This window comes from Fusarium phalaenopsidis, assembly GCF_050370095.1.
Source record: "Fusarium phalaenopsidis strain FUZ10S chromosome Unknown contig_32286, whole genome shotgun sequence".
NCBI lineage: Eukaryota > Fungi > Ascomycota > Sordariomycetes > Hypocreales > Nectriaceae > Fusarium > Fusarium phalaenopsidis.
In genome coordinates this window covers 2,254,215-2,273,149 of record NW_028145413.1, presented here as the reverse complement: position 1 = coordinate 2,273,149, position 18,935 = coordinate 2,254,215, and the positions used below count along the sequence as shown (strand labels likewise).

At 53.4% G+C, this 18,935-nt stretch overlaps 8 protein-coding genes across 8 annotated transcripts; 3 read left to right on the top strand and 5 right to left on the bottom strand.

Moving 5' to 3' along the window:
• Positions 1–149: 149 nt before the first annotated feature.
• On the top strand, positions 150–1,722 carry LRP88_03031 (spermidine synthase; the record flags this gene model as incomplete). Its single annotated transcript, XM_083239661.1, has 4 exons — positions 150–186; positions 508–836; positions 890–1,130; positions 1,445–1,722. The coding sequence occupies 4 exons, from the start codon at positions 150–152 to the stop codon at positions 1,720–1,722; spliced, it is 885 nt and encodes a 294-aa protein (XP_083104791.1).
• Positions 1,723–2,064: 342 nt separating this feature from the next.
• On the bottom strand, positions 2,065–2,973 carry LRP88_03030 (carbon-nitrogen hydrolase; the record flags this gene model as incomplete). Its single annotated transcript, XM_083239660.1, has 1 exon — positions 2,065–2,973. The coding sequence occupies one exon, from the start codon at positions 2,971–2,973 to the stop codon at positions 2,065–2,067; it is 909 nt and encodes a 302-aa protein (XP_083104790.1).
• A 1,210-nt stretch (positions 2,974–4,183) lies between these two features.
• Positions 4,184–4,517, bottom strand: LRP88_03029 (uncharacterized protein; the record flags this gene model as incomplete). The annotated part of the gene is made up of 2 exons (XM_083239659.1): positions 4,184–4,373; positions 4,426–4,517. 2 exons carry the CDS (start codon positions 4,515–4,517, stop codon positions 4,184–4,186), a joined length of 282 nt encoding a protein of 93 aa, XP_083104789.1.
• A 3,506-nt stretch (positions 4,518–8,023) lies between these two features.
• LRP88_03028 (TOR complex subunit LST8) lies at positions 8,024–9,140 on the top strand (the record flags this gene model as incomplete). The annotated part of the gene is made up of 4 exons (XM_083239658.1): positions 8,024–8,045; positions 8,103–8,124; positions 8,184–8,679; positions 8,757–9,140. The coding sequence occupies 4 exons, from the start codon at positions 8,024–8,026 to the stop codon at positions 9,138–9,140; spliced, it is 924 nt and encodes a 307-aa protein (XP_083104788.1).
• A 666-nt stretch (positions 9,141–9,806) lies between these two features.
• On the bottom strand, positions 9,807–10,163 carry LRP88_03027 (Con-6 family protein; the record flags this gene model as incomplete). Its single annotated transcript, XM_083239657.1, has 3 exons — positions 9,807–9,882; positions 9,933–9,993; positions 10,046–10,163. The coding sequence occupies 3 exons, from the start codon at positions 10,161–10,163 to the stop codon at positions 9,807–9,809; spliced, it is 255 nt and encodes an 84-aa protein (XP_083104787.1).
• Positions 10,164–12,276: 2,113 nt separating this feature from the next.
• On the top strand, positions 12,277–12,907 carry LRP88_03026 (uncharacterized protein; the record flags this gene model as incomplete). Its single annotated transcript, XM_083239656.1, has 3 exons — positions 12,277–12,565; positions 12,696–12,788; positions 12,852–12,907. The coding sequence occupies 3 exons, from the start codon at positions 12,277–12,279 to the stop codon at positions 12,905–12,907; spliced, it is 438 nt and encodes a 145-aa protein (XP_083104786.1).
• Positions 12,908–13,955: 1,048 nt separating this feature from the next.
• LRP88_03025 (uncharacterized protein) lies at positions 13,956–14,763 on the bottom strand (the record flags this gene model as incomplete). The annotated part of the gene is made up of 4 exons (XM_083239655.1): positions 13,956–14,084; positions 14,143–14,305; positions 14,361–14,598; positions 14,754–14,763. The coding sequence occupies 4 exons, from the start codon at positions 14,761–14,763 to the stop codon at positions 13,956–13,958; spliced, it is 540 nt and encodes a 179-aa protein (XP_083104785.1).
• Positions 14,764–17,823: 3,060 nt separating this feature from the next.
• LRP88_03024 (proteasome core particle subunit alpha 1) lies at positions 17,824–18,877 on the bottom strand (the record flags this gene model as incomplete). Its single annotated transcript, XM_083239654.1, has 5 exons — positions 17,824–18,210; positions 18,270–18,482; positions 18,539–18,633; positions 18,743–18,802; positions 18,871–18,877. The coding sequence occupies 5 exons, from the start codon at positions 18,875–18,877 to the stop codon at positions 17,824–17,826; spliced, it is 762 nt and encodes a 253-aa protein (XP_083104784.1).
• Between the last annotated feature and the right edge of the window lie 58 nt (positions 18,878–18,935).

Genomic DNA, 18,935 nt, shown 5'->3' with positions numbered 1-18,935 from the left:
GCTGCGAACTCGTTAAAAAGACAAGCCTCGCACCTTTTTCGACTCTTTCATCACCGCTCGCAGTTGGACTCATCGGCTCGTCGCTTCATTACCATCGTCGCTCGCAGCTTGCTCTTCCTATCTCTCACTCTCTACGCTTCTTCAGCACAATGTCTTCCGAGGAGATTACCCACGAGACCATCAAGGGTGAGTTTCTACACACAAAGTTTCTACCCCGCGCTGCCCCTCTCCCATGATGATCGCCCATCCCGCTCCGTCTCCCCCATTGTCGCGAATATCCTCAAAAATGCGATCCCGACGACCCGTCTCCGGAGAGAATTGCACCAAGAAATCAATTCTCGATTGAATGACACGCGTCGACCTCATCCCGACACCACAGCTCAACCTCATCTCACCCCTCGTTGGAGACTACCCCAAGCTTCCCCTCATGATGAGCCCACCGACAGACCGCTCCATTACTCGCATCTCAACCTAAACCCCAACATCGGCTGACTCGTCAATCTCTAGATGGCTGGTTCCGAGAGATCTCGGAGATGTGGCCCGGCCAGGCCATGACCCTCCGCGTCGAGAAGGTCCTCGTCCACGAGAAGAGCAAGTACCAGGACGTTCTCATCTTCAAGTCGACCGACTTTGGCAACGTCCTGGTCCTGGACAACGTCGTCCAGTGCACCGAGCGCGATGAGTTCTCCTACCAGGAGATGATCACCCACCTCGCCATGAACTCTCACCCCAACCCCAAGAAGGTTCTTGTCATTGGTGGTGGTGACGGCGGTGTCCTCCGAGAGATTGTCAAGCACGATTGCGTCGAGGAGGCCATCCTCTGCGACATTGACGAGGTATGCACCCAGGTATTCACTCGCAGACTTCAGATACTCACACACACCACCAGGCCGTCGTCCGCCTCTCCAAGCAGTACCTCCCCACCATGTCCGTCGGCTTCGACCACCCCAAGGTCAAGGTCCACATCGGCGACGGCTTCAAGTTCCTCAACGACTACAAGAACGAGTTCGACGTCATCATCACCGACTCTTCCGACCCCGAGGGCCCCGCCGAGGCCCTGTTCGAGAAGAACTACTTCAAGCTCCTCCACGATGCCCTGAAGGAGGGCGGTGTCATTTCTACCCAAGGTTGTATGTTCCCTATTTTCCTCAGGGAAGTAACTGGGGTCACTAGGAACGGCAGAATCGGGGAACCCTCCACTGTCAAAGTTGACTGGTGTGCATGGGCTCTCCCTCGATTGGCACATCATGGTGCCACTCCCGACCTAGCGACTACCAGAAGCCAGTGCTGCTTCTCCAGCTCAGCTTCCGGTAGTCCCGCGTTAGCATGCATTTTCCGTTCCTGCTTTTATGCGTGCCGCGTTCTGCTGTTCCTGCCTCGTTACTTGTTGCACTGCACGGTAGTTCATGATGGGACTACGCTTACACAGTTGACTCTGCTACAGCCGAGAACCAGTGGCTTCACCTGCCTCTCATCACCCAGCTCAAGAAGGACTGCCGCTCCATCTTCCCCGTCGCCGAGTACGCCTACACCACCATCCCCACATACCCCTCGGGCCAGATCGGCTTCATGGTCTGCTCCAAGGACCCCAACGCCGACGTTAAGACCCCTCTCCGACAGTGGACCAAGGAGGAGGAGGATGAGAAGTGCCGATACTACTCTTCCGAGATCCACAAGGCCAGCTTCGTCCTCCCCAAGTTTGCCGAGAAGGCCCTCGAGTAAGGTCACCATTTACGACGACCGAAAACGAGAAACGACGACAATTGGGTTGGGCATTGCTTACGAGTTTAATGTTGGAAATGGGATAACGGGGGAAAAGCCAGGCCAAGGTGGCCATTTGGATTCATGGATGCCAGGATATGCATCACAATACGGAAAAGACTCTGGCGTTACTGCGAGTAGGGCTCATGGAGTCATGAAATATAGAGGATTTCAATCTCTCACCTAGGGTCCTTGTCTATGTGAAACTGCTCTAACCATGTTTTATATCACGAACCAACTTGATCCAAGGAAATACAACGGTTTATAACTTTTGACAGGTTTCTATTATCTAGTTTCATGCAATCATAGCTCGTCGAATTGGACCTTTCCCTGACTCACATCTGGATACACGTCAAATCTCCGTTGCGTGTTGAGAGGAATATTCCTCCTCGCCTCGGTAATCTTTTCAGGTTCAAGCTCCCACTCGATAATGGTCTCTTTCTCATCAGCCTCGACAGGGACGTGTGCCAGAGGGTCGGCGACAAGACTGTGACCCCAGGCAACATAGTCCGAGTCGACGTTGCGGGCGGGACTGCATAGCGCAACGTAGAGCTGGTTATCGGCAGCACGGGCTCGGCCGAGAAGCTGCCAATGCAGAGCGCCAGTGGTGGTGTTGAAGGCTCCGGGGTAAATGAGGGCAAAGGCACCCTTGCGGGTTGCGATGGTGGCCAGCTCGGGGAAGCGCACGTCGTAGCAGATGGCGACGGCAATCTTGCCGTACTCGGGCAGGTCGACCAGCGTAACCTTGTTTCCTGGGCTCAGGACATCGGACTCGCGGAAGGTGACCTTGCCGGGGATGTCAATGTCGAAGAGGTGCACCTTTCGGTGTGTAGCCAGTAGCTTTCCGTCAGGGCCAAACACGAGACAAGTGTTGTAGTGCTTGCCCGTGTCCGGGCTGAACTCGGGGATTGAGCCACCAACGAGGTAGACACCGTTGTCGGCAGCCATGGCCGAGAGGGCGTGGAACGACGGCGCGGCATCGCGGGAGGGAGGACTCGGCAGGAGTGTCTCTGCGTACTCAGGGAAGTGCTTTGTTCCGTACGGCGAGTTGAAGCACTCGGGGAGGACGACGATCTTTGCCCCCGAAGCTGCGGCGCGGGCGACGTGCGAGGCTGCGCTGACGAGGTTGGCCTGCTTATCTGCCCCAGACGCGAGCTGCACCAGAGACAGCTTGACAGGCTTCTTGAGGACTGGGTCGGGGATGGACGACATCTTGCGGACGAGGGAGGGCGTGTAGCAGCTACGGGGGATCGAGGATGAGAAGAGGGATCTTGAGGTTATGGCGACTCGACGGAGGGCAGTTCGCATGGTGAGATATAATAGAAAACCGAAGAAGGAGGAGAAAAGATAGCTATATATCATGCAGAGAGAGATGTCGTTTACTCCTCCCCTCCGGTGACCGGATGGAAGTGGGGGTGGGGTCAATTTGCCAATTACGCGATGGGGCCCGGCATGACGCGGGGCAAAGAATCGTGAGGGACGCTATTTGTCAGGACGAAAATGGTAATGGGGAGCGACGGAGGCTGTTGTCCGCTCCATGATTTTTCTTGAGGGTTTAGATAGTCTACGGGTTGGAATAGTGTGTGCTCGGGGTGTAAAGTAGTTCCGAAACTGGCCGAGATTCTGAGATTCAGCACTAATTCGAGAACTCTTGCAATCTTATGTGAATTAAAACACATTCTCTTAGCCCCCTCTCCCCTGGTGCCGAAATACACATTTGATAATATTATCTCACTTCATTTTGTTGGTCTATGTTAAAGGCATTAGCTTATCCTCCTCTAAGGGTAGCTATAGGGACTATCCTGAATATTTGATCTTCTCATCCTAAGTTGGGATTATAAGAGTCAAATAGAATGAGGAGACGTTGATAGGTATTTGCCCAAGGTTGGAACCTATGATGCTCTATGTGCTCACCATCAATTGGATATATACAACACCAGTTGGGATCAATCTTGACCCAGGTCTAAGATGGACATTGAATACAAGGTGCCATGCAAGTAAAACCTGATAGATGCACGGCATAGTCTCATAGAGCAACATTCAGGTGAAGCTGGAGAGAAATTGTGTCATGATAATTTGCGCAATAACAAACTCACTGTCACTCAAGAGCATGGCAAGTAGTTGGAAAGAACAGAGTTGCTGTCGAGGTTCTCTAGACACGGCAAAGAAGCACATGATACTGCCTCTCATGCCCAAATCAAGTAGCTCATCAACGAGTGACTCAACAAATCTTCCTCAAACAATTGCCCATGGTATCATTCCATCGTCAAAGAAAAGGGAAAAAAGGAAAACAACAACAACGACAACAACAACAACAAGGTATCTCAAAGTATCAACTCTCGCAGACTCATAACCCTCTAAAACATGTGCTTGTTGACATATACATGCGAGACCCATCAGGTCTCAATGTTTAGAGAGCTCATTAGGAAGAGCGACGGCTGTACACGCCTTGGTTGCTGGGCGGCGATCCATGGTTGTTGTTATTGTCGCGCTTTGGTGGTGCAGGCGGGTTGCCCCCCTGATGTTGCACCTGCGGAGGAGCAGATGCCCCCGCGAGATAGTCGTAGGAAACCCTACGGACTTTGCTCCCCTGGCAGAGCTTGCAGATTTGACTAGTTCTGGGTTAGCAGTGTTTGGCAATGGTAATATGACGAATAGACGTACGCTTCGCGCTGGAACGAGCCGCTGCATAGATCGCAGGTGATCCATGTCATGCCATACTCGTCAAAGACGTAGGAGGAAAGGGGCGAGCTCATGATGGCAACTCAAGAGGAAGGCTGTCTGAGATGAGGATGAGTTCAAGTTGATCTGGCTGTTGTGTTTCAAGTTGTTTGTTCGATTAAAAGAACACCATCCTGAGACCTTGGGAATCCTGCCGGTATATATACTCGGGATCTGGACATCATCAACGGCGTCAAAGGGGAACAGCCAACAGACTGGGTCCCGTCCGTCCATGACGGCAACCAACACCTCACCGCCCCACGGGGAGTTATCCAGACGAGGGTTGACACAAGCGCGTCTGTCTGTCAGAGTCGGTAGCCGCTGTCATGACGCCGGCTGCAATCGGGTCTTGTGATGGCGATCATGTCAAGGATGGGCAGTTGCCTTGATTCGGGCTCTCACACCTCGACCGTCAAAGCCATGTCATGTCTGGGATAATCTGAGCCCAACCGTGAAAGGAAAAAAGACTAGGCGGTAACGACTTCCACATTCGCTACCGCTCTGTGGTCATCTTGGGCCTCATTTCCAGGCGTCCATCCATGCTCATGCCCACGCCTTCTCCGCAGCGCGCAACTACAACTGCAACTGCACACGGTGGACCGAATAGCGAGCAGCCTTGGCTTCCTACGCCTCCTGCAGCCTCCCCCTCGGTCTGCGCAAGGAGCGCCTCGCGGACCACATCCTCGGTGCCTACTGGAGTGTTGGGCGGGGAGTAAATCCCTCGACGTCTTGACCGGTTCCGGAGAGGACCGGCAAATGGAAGCCCGCGCTGACCAAGCCCGCCGGCTTGCTGCATGATCGCTAGGTCGTGCCTCACGTCCCGGCCGCCGACGAGCCAAACTAGGCCAAGACCCGTAGAAAGCGGCGGATTCGGCTGAACGTCTGCGGCCTTGCGGTTGGCGGCAGCACCCCAGCTCTAAGAGACAAGCACCTAGATGCTATTGCGTGCATCCATGATTAAGCTCCTGCATCAGCCATGAGACCATGTGCGAGGGGCTTGTTGAGGTAGGGCAAGAGTCGGCCAAGTCATTTGTCAAATCCACGTCACATCTTGTTTGAGAAGCAGATATCTGAATCTCGTGCAATGCCAGGTGTAGCCTTACCTGGAGGTGGCCTTGGGCTGAAGGTGAGGCAATGACACTGACAAATGGCTCTGTCCGATGATGCAGCTGTCGTCCAGTGGTTCTCTGTAGTGCTTCCATAGCAGCCTGTGTTATCCAGCATGTAGAGGCCCGAGCCTGTGGATGCCTCGGCCGCCGTCCCCGTCCCGCGTCCGTCCCGTGTCGTCGCCCGGTGCATCCTCCCGATAAGCGTCGGGCCCCCGTTCAGCTCAGCAAGGATTCTTCCCTTCCTTTCACAACTAGACCGACTTTTTTTCGGCAGACCGTTTACATGTTCGTTTCTGCATCAGGGAGGGCCGAAAAGCCCGTTCCCGAGACAGGACCAAGCATGCAAGGCCACGACGTTTTTGTCGACATCCCACGCTTGTGTTCCCCATCATCAGCTCGACCGGTCAACAATAATCTTCCTGAATCGACCAAGCGAATCCCAGGAATAGAACGAGTTAGACCGGCAACTCTTTGTGATTTCATCGACGTGTACGTGTGCTTCTCTTCCCTGGCTGTATCTTGTCGTGTTACCCTCTTATCCTCTGGGACCCTTGTCACGCGCCTTGTCGTCTGCCCATTCAGGGTTATCCAAGAGTAAAAATCACTCGTAGAAAGAACTGTGACCAATCTGAGAGTTTGTCATTGATTAATGCCGTCTCTGGCCTTTTGCTCGGCACAAGAGCTCAGCCAGTGCAAACGAGGCTATTCACGATCTGACCACCATGTTCCACCTCCCTTGGTTCAGTTGGTCCACGAGTCACAACCCATCATCCGTAGACACTTGTCGAGAGAATCAAGGTGGGGGTCCGGCGTAGAAGTTGGGCACAAGGCAATTTCGAGTCTGTTTCACAAACTTTCTGGCAAGGCTGATCAGGAGATATGATGCCATATGCCTTGATTTTCAGTCCTGCAGATCCAGTTTCCGACAGTTGAGCTGCTTTGATTAGATGGCATCCACGTTCGTGCCAAAAGATCAGATGACCCGCAATGCAGCTCGAGGCAATCGATGGCAACGCCGGCGATACGAGGCCTCAGCTCGCAACGGAGGGACAACCTGATTCGCGGGGCAACGTGGCTATCAATAGACAGCCCAACTATGTGTCGCATGGCGCGGCTTCGGCTTCGGACTCTTCTCCGATAACTTACTGACAAATGCTCGGTTGAGAGGGCCTCAGACAGGTCAACCACCGTCTCGGCTTCGGCGTTACAAGCAGGGGCTGCGGCACTTGCGCATGCCACTGACGAATATCTGATGCATCCCCCAAGACTGAAGCCGAGTTGACAGGTTTTCTGACCAAAATCCGAGACAAAACGGTAGGTATGTCTAAGAATTTCCGAGAGAGCAGGGGTTGACAGGCCGCAGTCAACTTCCAACGGCGTCGCACAACATTGGACCTGCATTGTGACATATTCGTGAAATGATCTGATAATTCTGTTGAGAGGTATTTTGAAATAGATGTTGGCCAGAGGGAAGGGGTGTCCGCTGGGGGTAGAAGAGACCGGACTTGACATGTGGGTGAATACGTTCTCAAGCTGAACTCCTCAAACAATCGCCATGAATCACGCGTAGAGGCTGAACGTTGAGAATAATAGCAAGCGATATGTGTGTAGATGACAGCACTCGAGTCCAGCGATGATTCAGCGTGGCATTGCCATAACGGCTGTGGGTAGCCGCCTGCAAAGCAAGGCTTACCTGCCTGATCCAATCGTTGAACAGTCCACTGGAACATGCTGGCGTGGATAGGTTCTGGTAGCACTCGAAAGAAAGAATCCCGACGTCCTGAGTCAGTACCCCATGTAAAAACCTGTCGCCAATATGCGAGACGGGTGATGGCATGGGCAAAACCGTCGATGAGCTCGTGTGACCTGTCGCACAGGCGGAGGTTCCTCCAACGCAACAATGACGAGTTCGACGGATAGGCAGCGCCCCGCGGGATCCCATAGAGGTACATTCGTTCGTCTGAAAGCTTGTCATTTCGTATGTGACCTGAGTTTAACTCGTGATGGTGTCTTTTCTGGTGCATCGTCTTCGGAGATGACAGTGGGTCATGCTGTATGCCGAAACAACTCATTTCGTCCTCCAAACGCCTCGATGGCAATCCCATGTGTCTGAAGAGATTATTTCTGGTCTTTACTTGCATGAAAGAAAAGTTTGTGGTTAGAAAACAAGAAAAGTAGATGTGGTGCTGTGAGGAAGGCAGGGAGGAGGGTTATGCTTGACATCGGGGTCATGCACGGATTAGAGCATACCCCGATTGGTGCATATCAGCGACCGCGTCCCGCGCAGCGTAGGCCAAAGTTAGGAATCAATGGGAGTTACGATACCTCTAGAGCTACCTCTCGCCCTCCTCACCCTAGAAAAGGCTACAAAGTCCCTGGAGGACTCGTCTACCATGAGCTGAGCTTCAAGCGACTGATTTACCGTCTTCAACATGTCTGTCATTCTCTGCACTGGTAAATGCGACTGACCTACTCCACGACTTGCGACTCGCGAGCTAACCCACGTCGCAGCTGGATATGACCACACGATCAGGTTCGATTCGACCCGCGCTTCCTCCACGAGTTCCCCCCGTTGACACTCTTTCTCGATAGGTTTTGGGAGGCATTGTCGGGTATCTGTTCGCGCACTATACAGCACCCAGACTCGCAGGTGAACCGTCTGTGCATCTCACCCGACAAGCGATACCTCGCCGCCGCGGGCCACCACACGGTCAAGCTCTACGATATCAAGTCGACCAATCCGAACCCGCTGCTGACTTTCGAGGGACATACGGGCAACATCACTGGTGTCGCCTTTCACTGCGAGGGAAAATGGATGGTGACTAGCTCTGAGGACGGCACCGTCAAGATCTGGGAGACAAGGACAGGGACAATTCAGCGGAGCTACAACCATGGCTGCCCTGTCAATGATGTTGTGATCCACCCAAACCAGGGTGAGATTATAAGCTGCGATCGGTCTGGCAGCGTGAGAGTCTGGGACTTGGCCGAGAACAACTGTTCCCACGAACTCATCCCAGAAGAAGACGTCTCAGTCTCCAGCGTCACAGTCGCTAGTGACGGCTCTCTCCTATGCGCTGCGAATAATGCTGTAGGTTTTCAATACCTCACCTGACAGTCTGATTCTGACATATACAGGGCAACGTGTTTGTATGGAACCTTATCCAGAACTTTGACCGCACCCAATTAGTTCCAGTCACGCACTTCAGCGCTCACAAGGAATACATCACGCGTATTCTACTCTCACCTGACGTCAAGAAGCTGGCGACCTGCAGCGCCGACCACACGGCAAAGATATGGGAGGTCAAGAACATTGAGCCCTCCACGGACCCGGAACCCAAGCCTTACCCGCTTGAGGCGACCCTCACCGGCCACCAGCGCTGGGTCTGGGACTGCGCCTTCAGCGCTGACTCTGCCTATCTGGTGACGGCCTGCTCGGACCACTACGCGCGACTTTGGGAACTGCATAGCCAGCAGATCATTCGCCAGTACAACGGGCACCATAGAGGAGCGGTTTGCGTTGCGCTCAACGATTATTCCGAGACGCGATGATTCAGGCATTGGGTGCTGTCAAGATTGGTTGGCCGGAGAATGGCGTTGGGTCCGTGTGTTTTGGTTGTTTAAAGATGTGTTGATGATTGCTCGAGAGGTTTTGTATGCTCCTCGCATGGCAGGCTAGCTGTTCCCCATTGTGTATGAATGGCAAGTGTTAGACTCAGACATGAAGTTCTATGTTGTAGTGTCTTTGCGGTGATTGGTTCTGAAACGATGCCGAAGCAAAAAGGGAGTGAAAACTTGGCACACCAACTAGGCTCTTTGGCATCTTAATAGCAGTCTCAGAGTAAGAGAAAGGTCTAAAGGGATGAGGAATTCTCCTAAGTCTCTTCTATATGTCTCTTTAATCCTTACCTAGGTATGCTAAGATGAACATGCGGTGAATATGTGCCACACATGTGCCAACCAACAACTCCCACCAAAACTATGACACTACAACCCTCCTGACGGGATGTTGTGCATGACATGAAACGTATTTGATAATATAGTCCGATACGATGATACCGGGCCAGGTGTGGTTGTCGAGGGCATGAAGAATAATTCGGTCAAGGTCACAGTAGTGGTTCAAGAAACTATGAAGCAGCAACTCGATTACTCATGCTAGATACAAAGCTAACGGATCGCTGCAGATATCCGCATGTAATTGCATGGGTAGAGTCAAAATTATTCGCCCATCTTGTTGAGGCGGTCCTTGGCAGACTCCTTTGCCTCGTCCGAAGCGTTGGGGTTGCTCAGGGTCCTAGAACTTGGTTAGTACAGCCCTACACCTCTAGAAACGAAGAGACTCACGACTTGAGACCACCGGCAACATTACCAGGGTTCTTCTCCTTGTTGTCACCGGCCTTGGGGACTGACGCGCGTGTTAGAATCGGTTTCATGGTCAGAAGATGAAAGTTCTTTACCGTTGCCGTCGTTGAACTCCTCATGGAGGACCTTCTTGGAGTGCTCCTTGGCCTCCTGGGAGGTGTTGGGGTTGTTGATGGTAGCCTTGTGGCCGCCGGCGATCTGAGCATCGGTCATTTTGATGGTTGTGGGTGGTAGGTTGGAGTTGATAGAAGTGGTTGTTGTTGCTGTTGCTGCTGTAGGATTGCTGTGTTGATGAGAATGATGAGAGAGTCTCTATCGAAGGACAACGTCCCATTCTTATACTTGGTCCTCGACACTCATTCTCGCAGATCGCCGATGTGCTCTTGAACGACCACCGTGAAAATCGACTTCATTGACGCAATTGATGACCTCCTCGATCCTCTAGTTCATCTGTTCCGGCGGTGAAGCTACTGGTAGTCTCGCGCATTTCACGACCTCCTACTCGCTCGATCACGGAGAGTCCATTCTGGAGACTGTGCCGTCCGCCAGAGTGGTGACGTGTGGGCGTGTCCGGGGTAAGACTTCTACAGGGGTTCTTTCTCTCGGTCAGGAACAAACACTCCTTACCTCCCCTTGCGTGCCAGTTCGTTCTCTATGGCATCAGTCATCTTCGGCAAAAGGCGTGCCCGGGAGATGCTACCTTGTGCGATCAAGGTTAGCTCCGATCCGGGCTACTGCGAGGCATCAGAGCGGCTTGTAAACACTGATGGCCTGTGAGTTATTAGGCAGACGAGGAAGAGTCCTCCATCGAGATTCACGGTCAATAGAAGAACTTTGGTTCACCACCGTGATGCAGCAGATATCATAACGCTCACCAACGTCGTAGTCCAGGGGTTAAAGTTGATACTGTCGGGTTTGGGGGCCTAAGATGTGAAGTCATGACGCATCAATTTTGACGGTTGATCAAAAACAACACACACTTGCCCGTTGTAGAAACGGCTGCGAGATGACGGGTTTTGTTTTCACAGAGAAAGACGCCAAAAAGCAAAGAGAAAAGAGACGGGAGACGCGGGCTGCTCCGTCGATGAATCATCATGGGCGCGTTGTGCATGACGTCGAGACGTGTCTGGTGCTGACACGAACACTGCGCGAAGTCCCGTGAATCTGCACACACAGCAGACTACTGTGTGAATCAAGGTTCAGGTGAGATGATGAATGAGAGGTCAGAAATTGTCCTCTTGAGAATGTCTTGTGATGGGTTTGAGTGGTAAAGAAAAAAGGGACAAGAGTTCAGCCGAATGCAAGAGACGAGCTGAGATGATACTGTAACACGGCTCGGAGGTACGCGACCATGTCAGACCTGATCTCACAGAGTTTCTCGTAAAGGAGATGGCCGTGGTGATCGGTCATTGCCGGATTATGTGCATCTCTTGTCACTGAGAGAAAAGGGGATTGATGATAGGGATAGCATTTGGTCCTTCATCAGACAAAGGCCGCAACCAGTAAGCCAATGACCATCGTGATCCCGGATATGTATGTTGATCCGAAACTCTTCCAAAAAGAACTGACCCAGGCGACCTTTTGAGCGCCACGTCGATCAAAGAGCCCAACTCGAGTCGGCGTGTCCGCGTCAAACCCGACGAATCAGGGTCAAGAGGTGCACCCTGCGCGGCTCTTGGCCATGCGTCCATCACCAGAAACCTCCACCCGCACGAGGTCCCGGCTAGAAAAGATTGGATGAGAGAGGCCTACCACGGGCTGTAGTCGGAGTGTTTTTCAAGACGGCACATGACGTCGTGTAAGAACCTTATACCCCATGTCCAGCTGAGCAGGGATCTGAAGAGTGAGCGGACCCAAGCGCCCGGGGCGGTCTGCATGACTTGACCAGAAGAATCCGTTGGAATGGTTGATGTCGATTGTCAGAAAAGAAACAGAAGAAATGCGGCTAAAAACTTCAGCGCAGCCAACCACGCGGCGTGTGGGGGAATAGCAAGCCACGCCCAAGCCCCCCTGAAGGAGGAAGATCGGGGGCCGTCTCCATCCTGTGTCTGGACCCCTGTAGCAAATAGCGTCAGCTAGAGCGAGGCTGAGGCCGGCCCGCCACCTCCAATAATAGAACGCATCTGGCATCTTGTGTCGATGACATCCACCTTGGATCAACACCATCTACAACTCCAAACTCCGCTCACAGGCCTCACAGGGCTGCCAGACGAAAGCCCTCCCAGACGCACGAGCCTCCTGTTCCCTCGTCTCTCTCTTTCATTCTACACGCCCCCCCCCCCCCCTGGACTCCACGCATCCATCCTTCCTTGAGCCTAGAACAATCATGACCTCAGACGACAAGCCCCCAGTCTTCAACTACATCCTGAGCTTCATCCTCGTAGGGCTTGCATGGGGCTTCACGACCCCTTTCATCCGCCGGGCCGCCCAGTCGCACAACCCTCCTGCGCATCCGGTCCTCGAGAGCCCTGCCATCCGGGCCAGCTGGCTTAAGTCCAAGGTCTACGGGGCATTCTTCGGGGTTGTCGATCTCCTGAGGAACCCTCGATACGCCATCCCGCTGGTGCTCAACCTCACGGGCAGCGTGTGGTTCTTCCTGCTCATTGGCAAGGCCGGTAAGTCTACTGTCTCTGATGGGCGCCTGTCAGAAGAGTGTCGATCCTCCCAACTAGTCTAGACCAGCCGAAGTTGACAGGTCGCCACCTCTAACCTCTGTATCAACCGCTGATGACGGCAATTGTCCAGAACTGAGCCTGACGGTACCCATTGTGAACACTTTGGCGTTCCTCTTCACCGTTCTCGGTGATTGGTACGTTGACGGCAAGGTAATCAGCCGAGGTGAGTGTTTTCAGCGCCCATTGTTCAGGGGTTGTCTCTAAACGTCTACTCCAGATACCGCAGTTGGGATGGGTCTCATGCTGGGCGGTATCGCCTTGTGCGTCCAGAGCAAGCGTTGATATATATCGACCTTTTTATGTCTAACATGTATGTTATGATTCTTCATGCACAAATGTCAGTCCGGTGTCTCCGGATTGGTTACCGCCGTTTGCGGCATGTTGATGCGTGACTCCACCGCAAAGCCTCCTACACCTGGAGGCTTTTGTTGAAGATGCAAAGATATACTGTCAATTCAAGTCTTCTAGAAACTATGAATAGAGAAAAATTGGTGGATTTTTACATCTATGCCAGACTTGTCTTGAGTCAATATTTCGTGATAATTGCAAGCTGGACGCACCTTAACACGTTGGAGCACCTATATGCCACCAGCTTACCATGATGCGCATACTCGCTTAAAAGCAGGAACAACACCTTTTATGGTAAACGGTGCATATATTAGACCGCCATATGCCACCACGCCAAGAGTATACATTAGCGCGTAAGGATGTCTGTCCAGATACACTCAGGGTGGTCACTTGTTCGTCATCTAGACGTCAGATGGTTCAAAGATGGCAACTTAATTGCTCATGTTGATCTTCTGCAGCGGCTTCACTCCTCATAAGATAGCCCAAACAAGGTAGAGTAATTGTTCATGTTGATTCTTCTGCTCCTGGCAGTAGTTGTATTACAATGGAGCCCAGCCCCATGTTGACCCCCATTGGAGGAGGAACCCTCTCTCTATCTCTTTGGATATGATGCCCATGCCAGATTGCAAATGCCATTTCATGACCATGAATAAAAAAAAAGGTTCATGAATCTTTCTCGGTCGTGAGAATGTCGAACAGAAAAACACACTTGGTTCTCCTTGACCCCCCCTTTTTTCTCCTTGCGTGTACGTTATCCAGAAAAGAAAACCCGAAGATATAAAGAAAAAGAAGAACTCCGTGCGAAAAATGTTCCGGCCGTGGGGGTTTATCTCGTAAGAATCGTAGGCGTCAAGAATAGAAAATTCGTGTGAGGCGTTGGGTTGTTGTTTTTGTCGGTTCATTCATGAAGTTGTTGTTGTGTTGCTTCCGGGGTATCTTTGATCGCTCCATCACTTCTTCTTCCCCCCTTCAAGCCATTCGTTCATCGGCGTGCTCGAAGCCAGCGGAGCACGCTTCGAAGGCTGGGGTCTTCGGCCGTCCAGCGGCCCATTCCGTCGTCCGAGGCCTTGAGCTCGGCGTAGATTACTTCGTCGCTGATGGCTGCCAGTTCCTAAACACAGAGGCGGTCAGTTGGGAGCCTCCAAGAGAAATCGAGAAGACGGTCGTACCGTTCGAAGTTGGCGGTCGCAGGCTCGGAGTTGCGACTGGTTTCTCGATGGTGAGCCGCTCTGCAGCACCTGTCGTCGGTATTCGACCCATCGTTGCGCCGCTGCTTGACGAAGATAGATCTTCTGTCCCTCGTGTCGTCTTGCGTACGCGTCCAGAAGAACCCTTTACCACGATGGTCAGCCTCGAAAACCCCTTATCCTGCACGAAAAACACCTACTGCTTGAGCTCGGCCTTCATCTGCTCGTCCTCGCCGCCAGGAGGGTTAGGCACGCTCGTGTCCGCCGCACATTCCAGAATGTGCTGTCCATCCAGTGCACACTGGCGGAGAGCGGCCCAGCCCTCGGTGTAGTAGTCACCCGTGTCCTCGGGGTCGACAGGGGCCGCGGCGATGTAGTACTGCAGCGTTCGGAAATCGGAGAGAACCTCAGCAACCCGTGCTGTGCGATACTCGTTCACTGTGGGGAGGCAAGGGTTTCACGAGTCAGTGCTTCTGAGCTGCTGTAGGGAGGGTCGGGGGAGATGGGATGGGAGGGGCGGCGGTGCAAGGCTGCGGCCTGGGGAACCAATTGTTCTCCCAGGAGAGCCGCCAAGGTTACTGGATACGACGTACATCCGTCCATTGTTATAGAGATTCCGGAGTGGTAGAGAATGTGTAGAGAAAGGTCCAAGAGTTGACTAGGAATGGTTGAGAGTCGTGTGTCGGTCAAGCCGGTAAAGGTCGAGAGATATTCCAAAGGGATATATATAATTGCGATTTTGTTGTTGCAGAAGAAAGCAAAGTTGGTAAAAGGTCGAATGGTAGACGGAGGAAAACAGGCAAGGAAATGATTATAGAGACTTTGTCATGCCGATCACTGGACAATTGAGAGAAGCCGGTTCTTCAAATGCTGCTTGACTGAACAAGTCACAACACGATTCCATCAACCGACTTGGGCATCCTTTTTGTATATCGTGATGGTCCGTCGAAGGCCTCCCGACGGGTAGTCCCCCCCCTTCGGAGAAAAAAGCACAAGGAACCACAAGCCTATGCTCCGGAAAGGGATCCATCTCCTAGAGGAGAGACGAAGGCGAGCTGCCAACAGCCTTTCACTCTTTGCACCCCACCAAAACGGGAGCGAACGGCTACTAGGGGCCACCCCCTCCTTAGCTTGGTACAGTAGACACACAAACGAAGACGACACGACATCCATCACAGACCCGGCAATTGAGCCAGCCTTCCCCTGCGGGCCACCAGTGAGAGGGTCGGGAGCGCTGCCTCCACCCGGCGGGTGGCAGGGTCCTATCCAAGCTGGAAGTGAGGAGCTCAAACACACAGACGACCCTGGACGAGCTGTGGCGAAAACCACTTCTGTCGAACCGACGACCGAAGCCTCGCCCTCAGCCCTATCCCACCCCTGGCAGCAGCATAGTTTAATGCAGGGCCCGTAGGATGGGCACGTCATGGGTCATGGGAGGTGTAAGGAATTGGGAGCCGTGAATGGTGGACAAGCCACTCTCCGCGATAGGCCTGCATGTCCGAGAGAGTTTCTGAGGTGTCCTGGAGGCTTCTCCTTGGCTTCGGCCGGCAGATACACCCACAAAGCCTCGTGTCACCAACCCTGGATGGGGATAGAGACGCCGAGACGCGGTGCTGCTTGTCTGAGCCGCGTGGGTCGGGGTCATTTGCGAATCGAAAGGCGTCGATTCCCTTTTGCTTTCTTTACAAAGCAGAAAGGGCCGGGCTGTGTCCACAAATCTACCAGATGAGAGATAGGTACCGGACTGTAGTTACAGGGGTTCCAGAAGAGGGGGTGGATTGCGGTCAGAATGACCAAGTACCTAACGTGGTAGCCAAACTTGACAAGCGCGCCAAGTATCGTGCCAAACGTCGCTGGTACAAGTTGAAAGGCAGGGTATGTCGGTTCAGTGCCTGATAGTCCGCAGTCCGGCGCGGACTGACTGCAAGTACATGTGCATGTGGTGGTGGTGGTAGTGGTGGGTTTCTGCGGTGGGTGGAGTTTTCGTGGTAGTGGCGCCGGCTCAGCTATGTCGAGCCACCACTAGTCGCGCCAAAAGAGGAAAGGGCTTGGGGCTCTATTGCGGGATAGTCGGCTGGGCGGGACCAATAGGCGCGCGGATGACGCCTAGGGCAACGGTTTGGGGCGAGCTGAGGAGGAGCAGTTTGGAAGAGGTTGGAGGCGTCTAATTGGCCAGATGTGGTCGTGTCGCTAGATCTGGTCAAGCCTACGAGAAAGAGGCCGTCTGAAAACAAGAGGGAATGTAACCCTAGGACACTCAAAAGAAAAATGTAGGTTGAGAGAAATAAAACACTCGCTGCGCTGCACTGCACTGTCAGGGGGGCCAGCAGGCTGAGTCAAATCCATCGCGGTGACACCGATTGTGAGAAATTACAGGTGGTGATGATGGAGTTGAGGGTCATGAATGGAGGCACGAGTGATACAGACAGCTCCCATCACGATGCTGTACTTGCCGAATCGGGTAGGTGTCAAGTGTCCTGACGTTGGCTCAACCCTCGATGCAGGCCTCGTGAGGCGCAGGCTCAAGCGCAGGCACAGACACAGACACACACAAGCTCGAGCGCAATCTCTAGATCTCCTGAAACATTACTACACCACTGCATGCATGCATCTTACTGCTTATCATCCATCCTTCTCCATCTTCCAGCTCGGCCGGGTTCTTTCAACAAAAGCCCGAGATCATAATCGTCCGTTCCCTGCATCTTGTCTGTGATCTAGGCTGGTTCCATCGACGTCAAAGAGCCGCCCGCCAACTGTGGCGTCACGCTTCTATTGTTTGCATGGCGCCGTTTATTCTTGAGGCCGCCTCTTTTTGTTGTCTCTCAACGTCTTTGCTGCCGCCATTCGCCTCCACCAACAGTTCGTTCACCCGTTGAAACTAATGTTAGCTGTTTGTACCGTTCGCCTCCCGACGGCCTCATCACGGCTCCCCTTCCCGCTCCCGCTCCCGCTTCCCCCATTGTCTCGTCGTGTGCTTCGCTCTCATCCTGGATTGGACGTGAAATCTTCTTCTCAGCGCCCCTCGGAGGCTCAAATCGGCGCTTACCGGAGTCAGCCAAACTGCCTCCCAGGACCCTCCCAGCCCCCAACCGAGAGACTGGCCAGGGCCCCCCTGTAGACAGATCCGATCGACTGGAATGCCTTTCAGATGCTCCTCTTCAAGCCCCCTCAAGCCTCTTTTCGTAACTGACGACATCCATCACACCCGCACCATTTCCAAGCGCAGAATCGACGCCAGCCATCGTTCACCCTGGACCCACCACGCGACTCGGGAGCCCTCCTAGTTCCAAGGTCTCGGGCTGCTAGTCCTTGGCGCAAGGCATACTCGCCCACCATTGGGCTATCAGGCGCGCCCATTCACTTGTCAGTTGCTCAAACCGAAATGAAGACCTCGTCAGAATCTATTGCACATGGTTTGGACGCCTACCTAGCCAGACACCTTGAACTAGGACCCACGCCACACCACGACGGCATCCAAGTTCCTGATCCCCATGATCCAGCCTCCTGCATGGCCCACGTTCTTGGAAGCAGCACGCACATCGTGTCTACTTGCTTGTTGCATTACATGCTGTGAATCAACTTTCTGCCCTTCTAGACCAGGTCCATCGTCCCATTCATCGTCGGCGGCGCTTCTTCTATGATATCATCATTCTCTCTGTCCGCTCAGTCCTTCTCAGCAATAGCTTGTAACCGGTCGTCAATCTCCTCCTCGGTCAAAGTTCTGAACCCTGAGTAGGTTCCCTCCTCACCGTCGGCTCGCGGGCCGCCCACGATACCAATCTCAATCTCCCCCTTCTTGAAATCCATGCTCAGGACGGTGCTCAGCGTCGTAATGGCCAGCTCAACCACATCCTCCCAGGAACCCTCGGCGTGATCCTTGTTGCGCAGCTTCTTCTCGAGGTGGTTCAGCGCTTCCTGCTGCTTCGGGCCCGCCGCGGTGCCCTTGTAGCCGATGTAGTATCCGGCAGGGTCGCACTTGAATAGCTGGGGACCATATTCCGAATCGAGTGCGATCAGCGTCGTCGCGACGCCGTAGGGCCGCATGTATGCCTGGGGATGATGTCAGCACATGATTGGCCACTCTGTTTTGACCGCTAGAGCATGCTTACTCGCTGAGTGTAGACCTGGCTGATGTTGGCCAAGCGCTTCGCCAGGGCATCAGCTGGCATCTCGTAGCCGTACTTGTATCGGAACTCTGCCGCCTCGCCCTGGGCCCTTTGAGCAAAAGCTCGGGCATCCGCGATGGATCCTGTAATCACGCATCCGACCGAGGGCGAGATCTGGAAGATGTGGGAGACGGAGGCAGGGTCGATAAGCTTATCCTGTTGCCTGGATCAGTCTTTGATCTTGACATCTCATTCGAACACTTCCAACATACGGGGACCTTCTTCTGGGACAGGACAACGGCGCAGTCCTTGCCTCTCACACCGACAGACATGATGTTGGCTGCTGTGATCGCCTTGAAGGCGTACTCTGTTCAAGATATCATGTCAGTCTCGAGAATAGGCGCTCGTCAACGTCATCGAACAAGGGAGCATCGTGGGGTTGGCCTTGCTCGGGATCGATGGGGGTGCTCGCATACCAACTTGGTACAACCGACCATTGTCGGCGAAGATGGTGATGTGTCGGTCGTATGCGCCGGCTGTGATAATTGAAGGTTAGCTGAGGCTCTAGATGGATGGATTGCGGGTAGGTAATAGCCTGACGTACCCGACATTGTGGAGGATTCGATGGGTTGTGAAGGTCGGTGTCGGACAAAATTAGGCTGCGAAGCT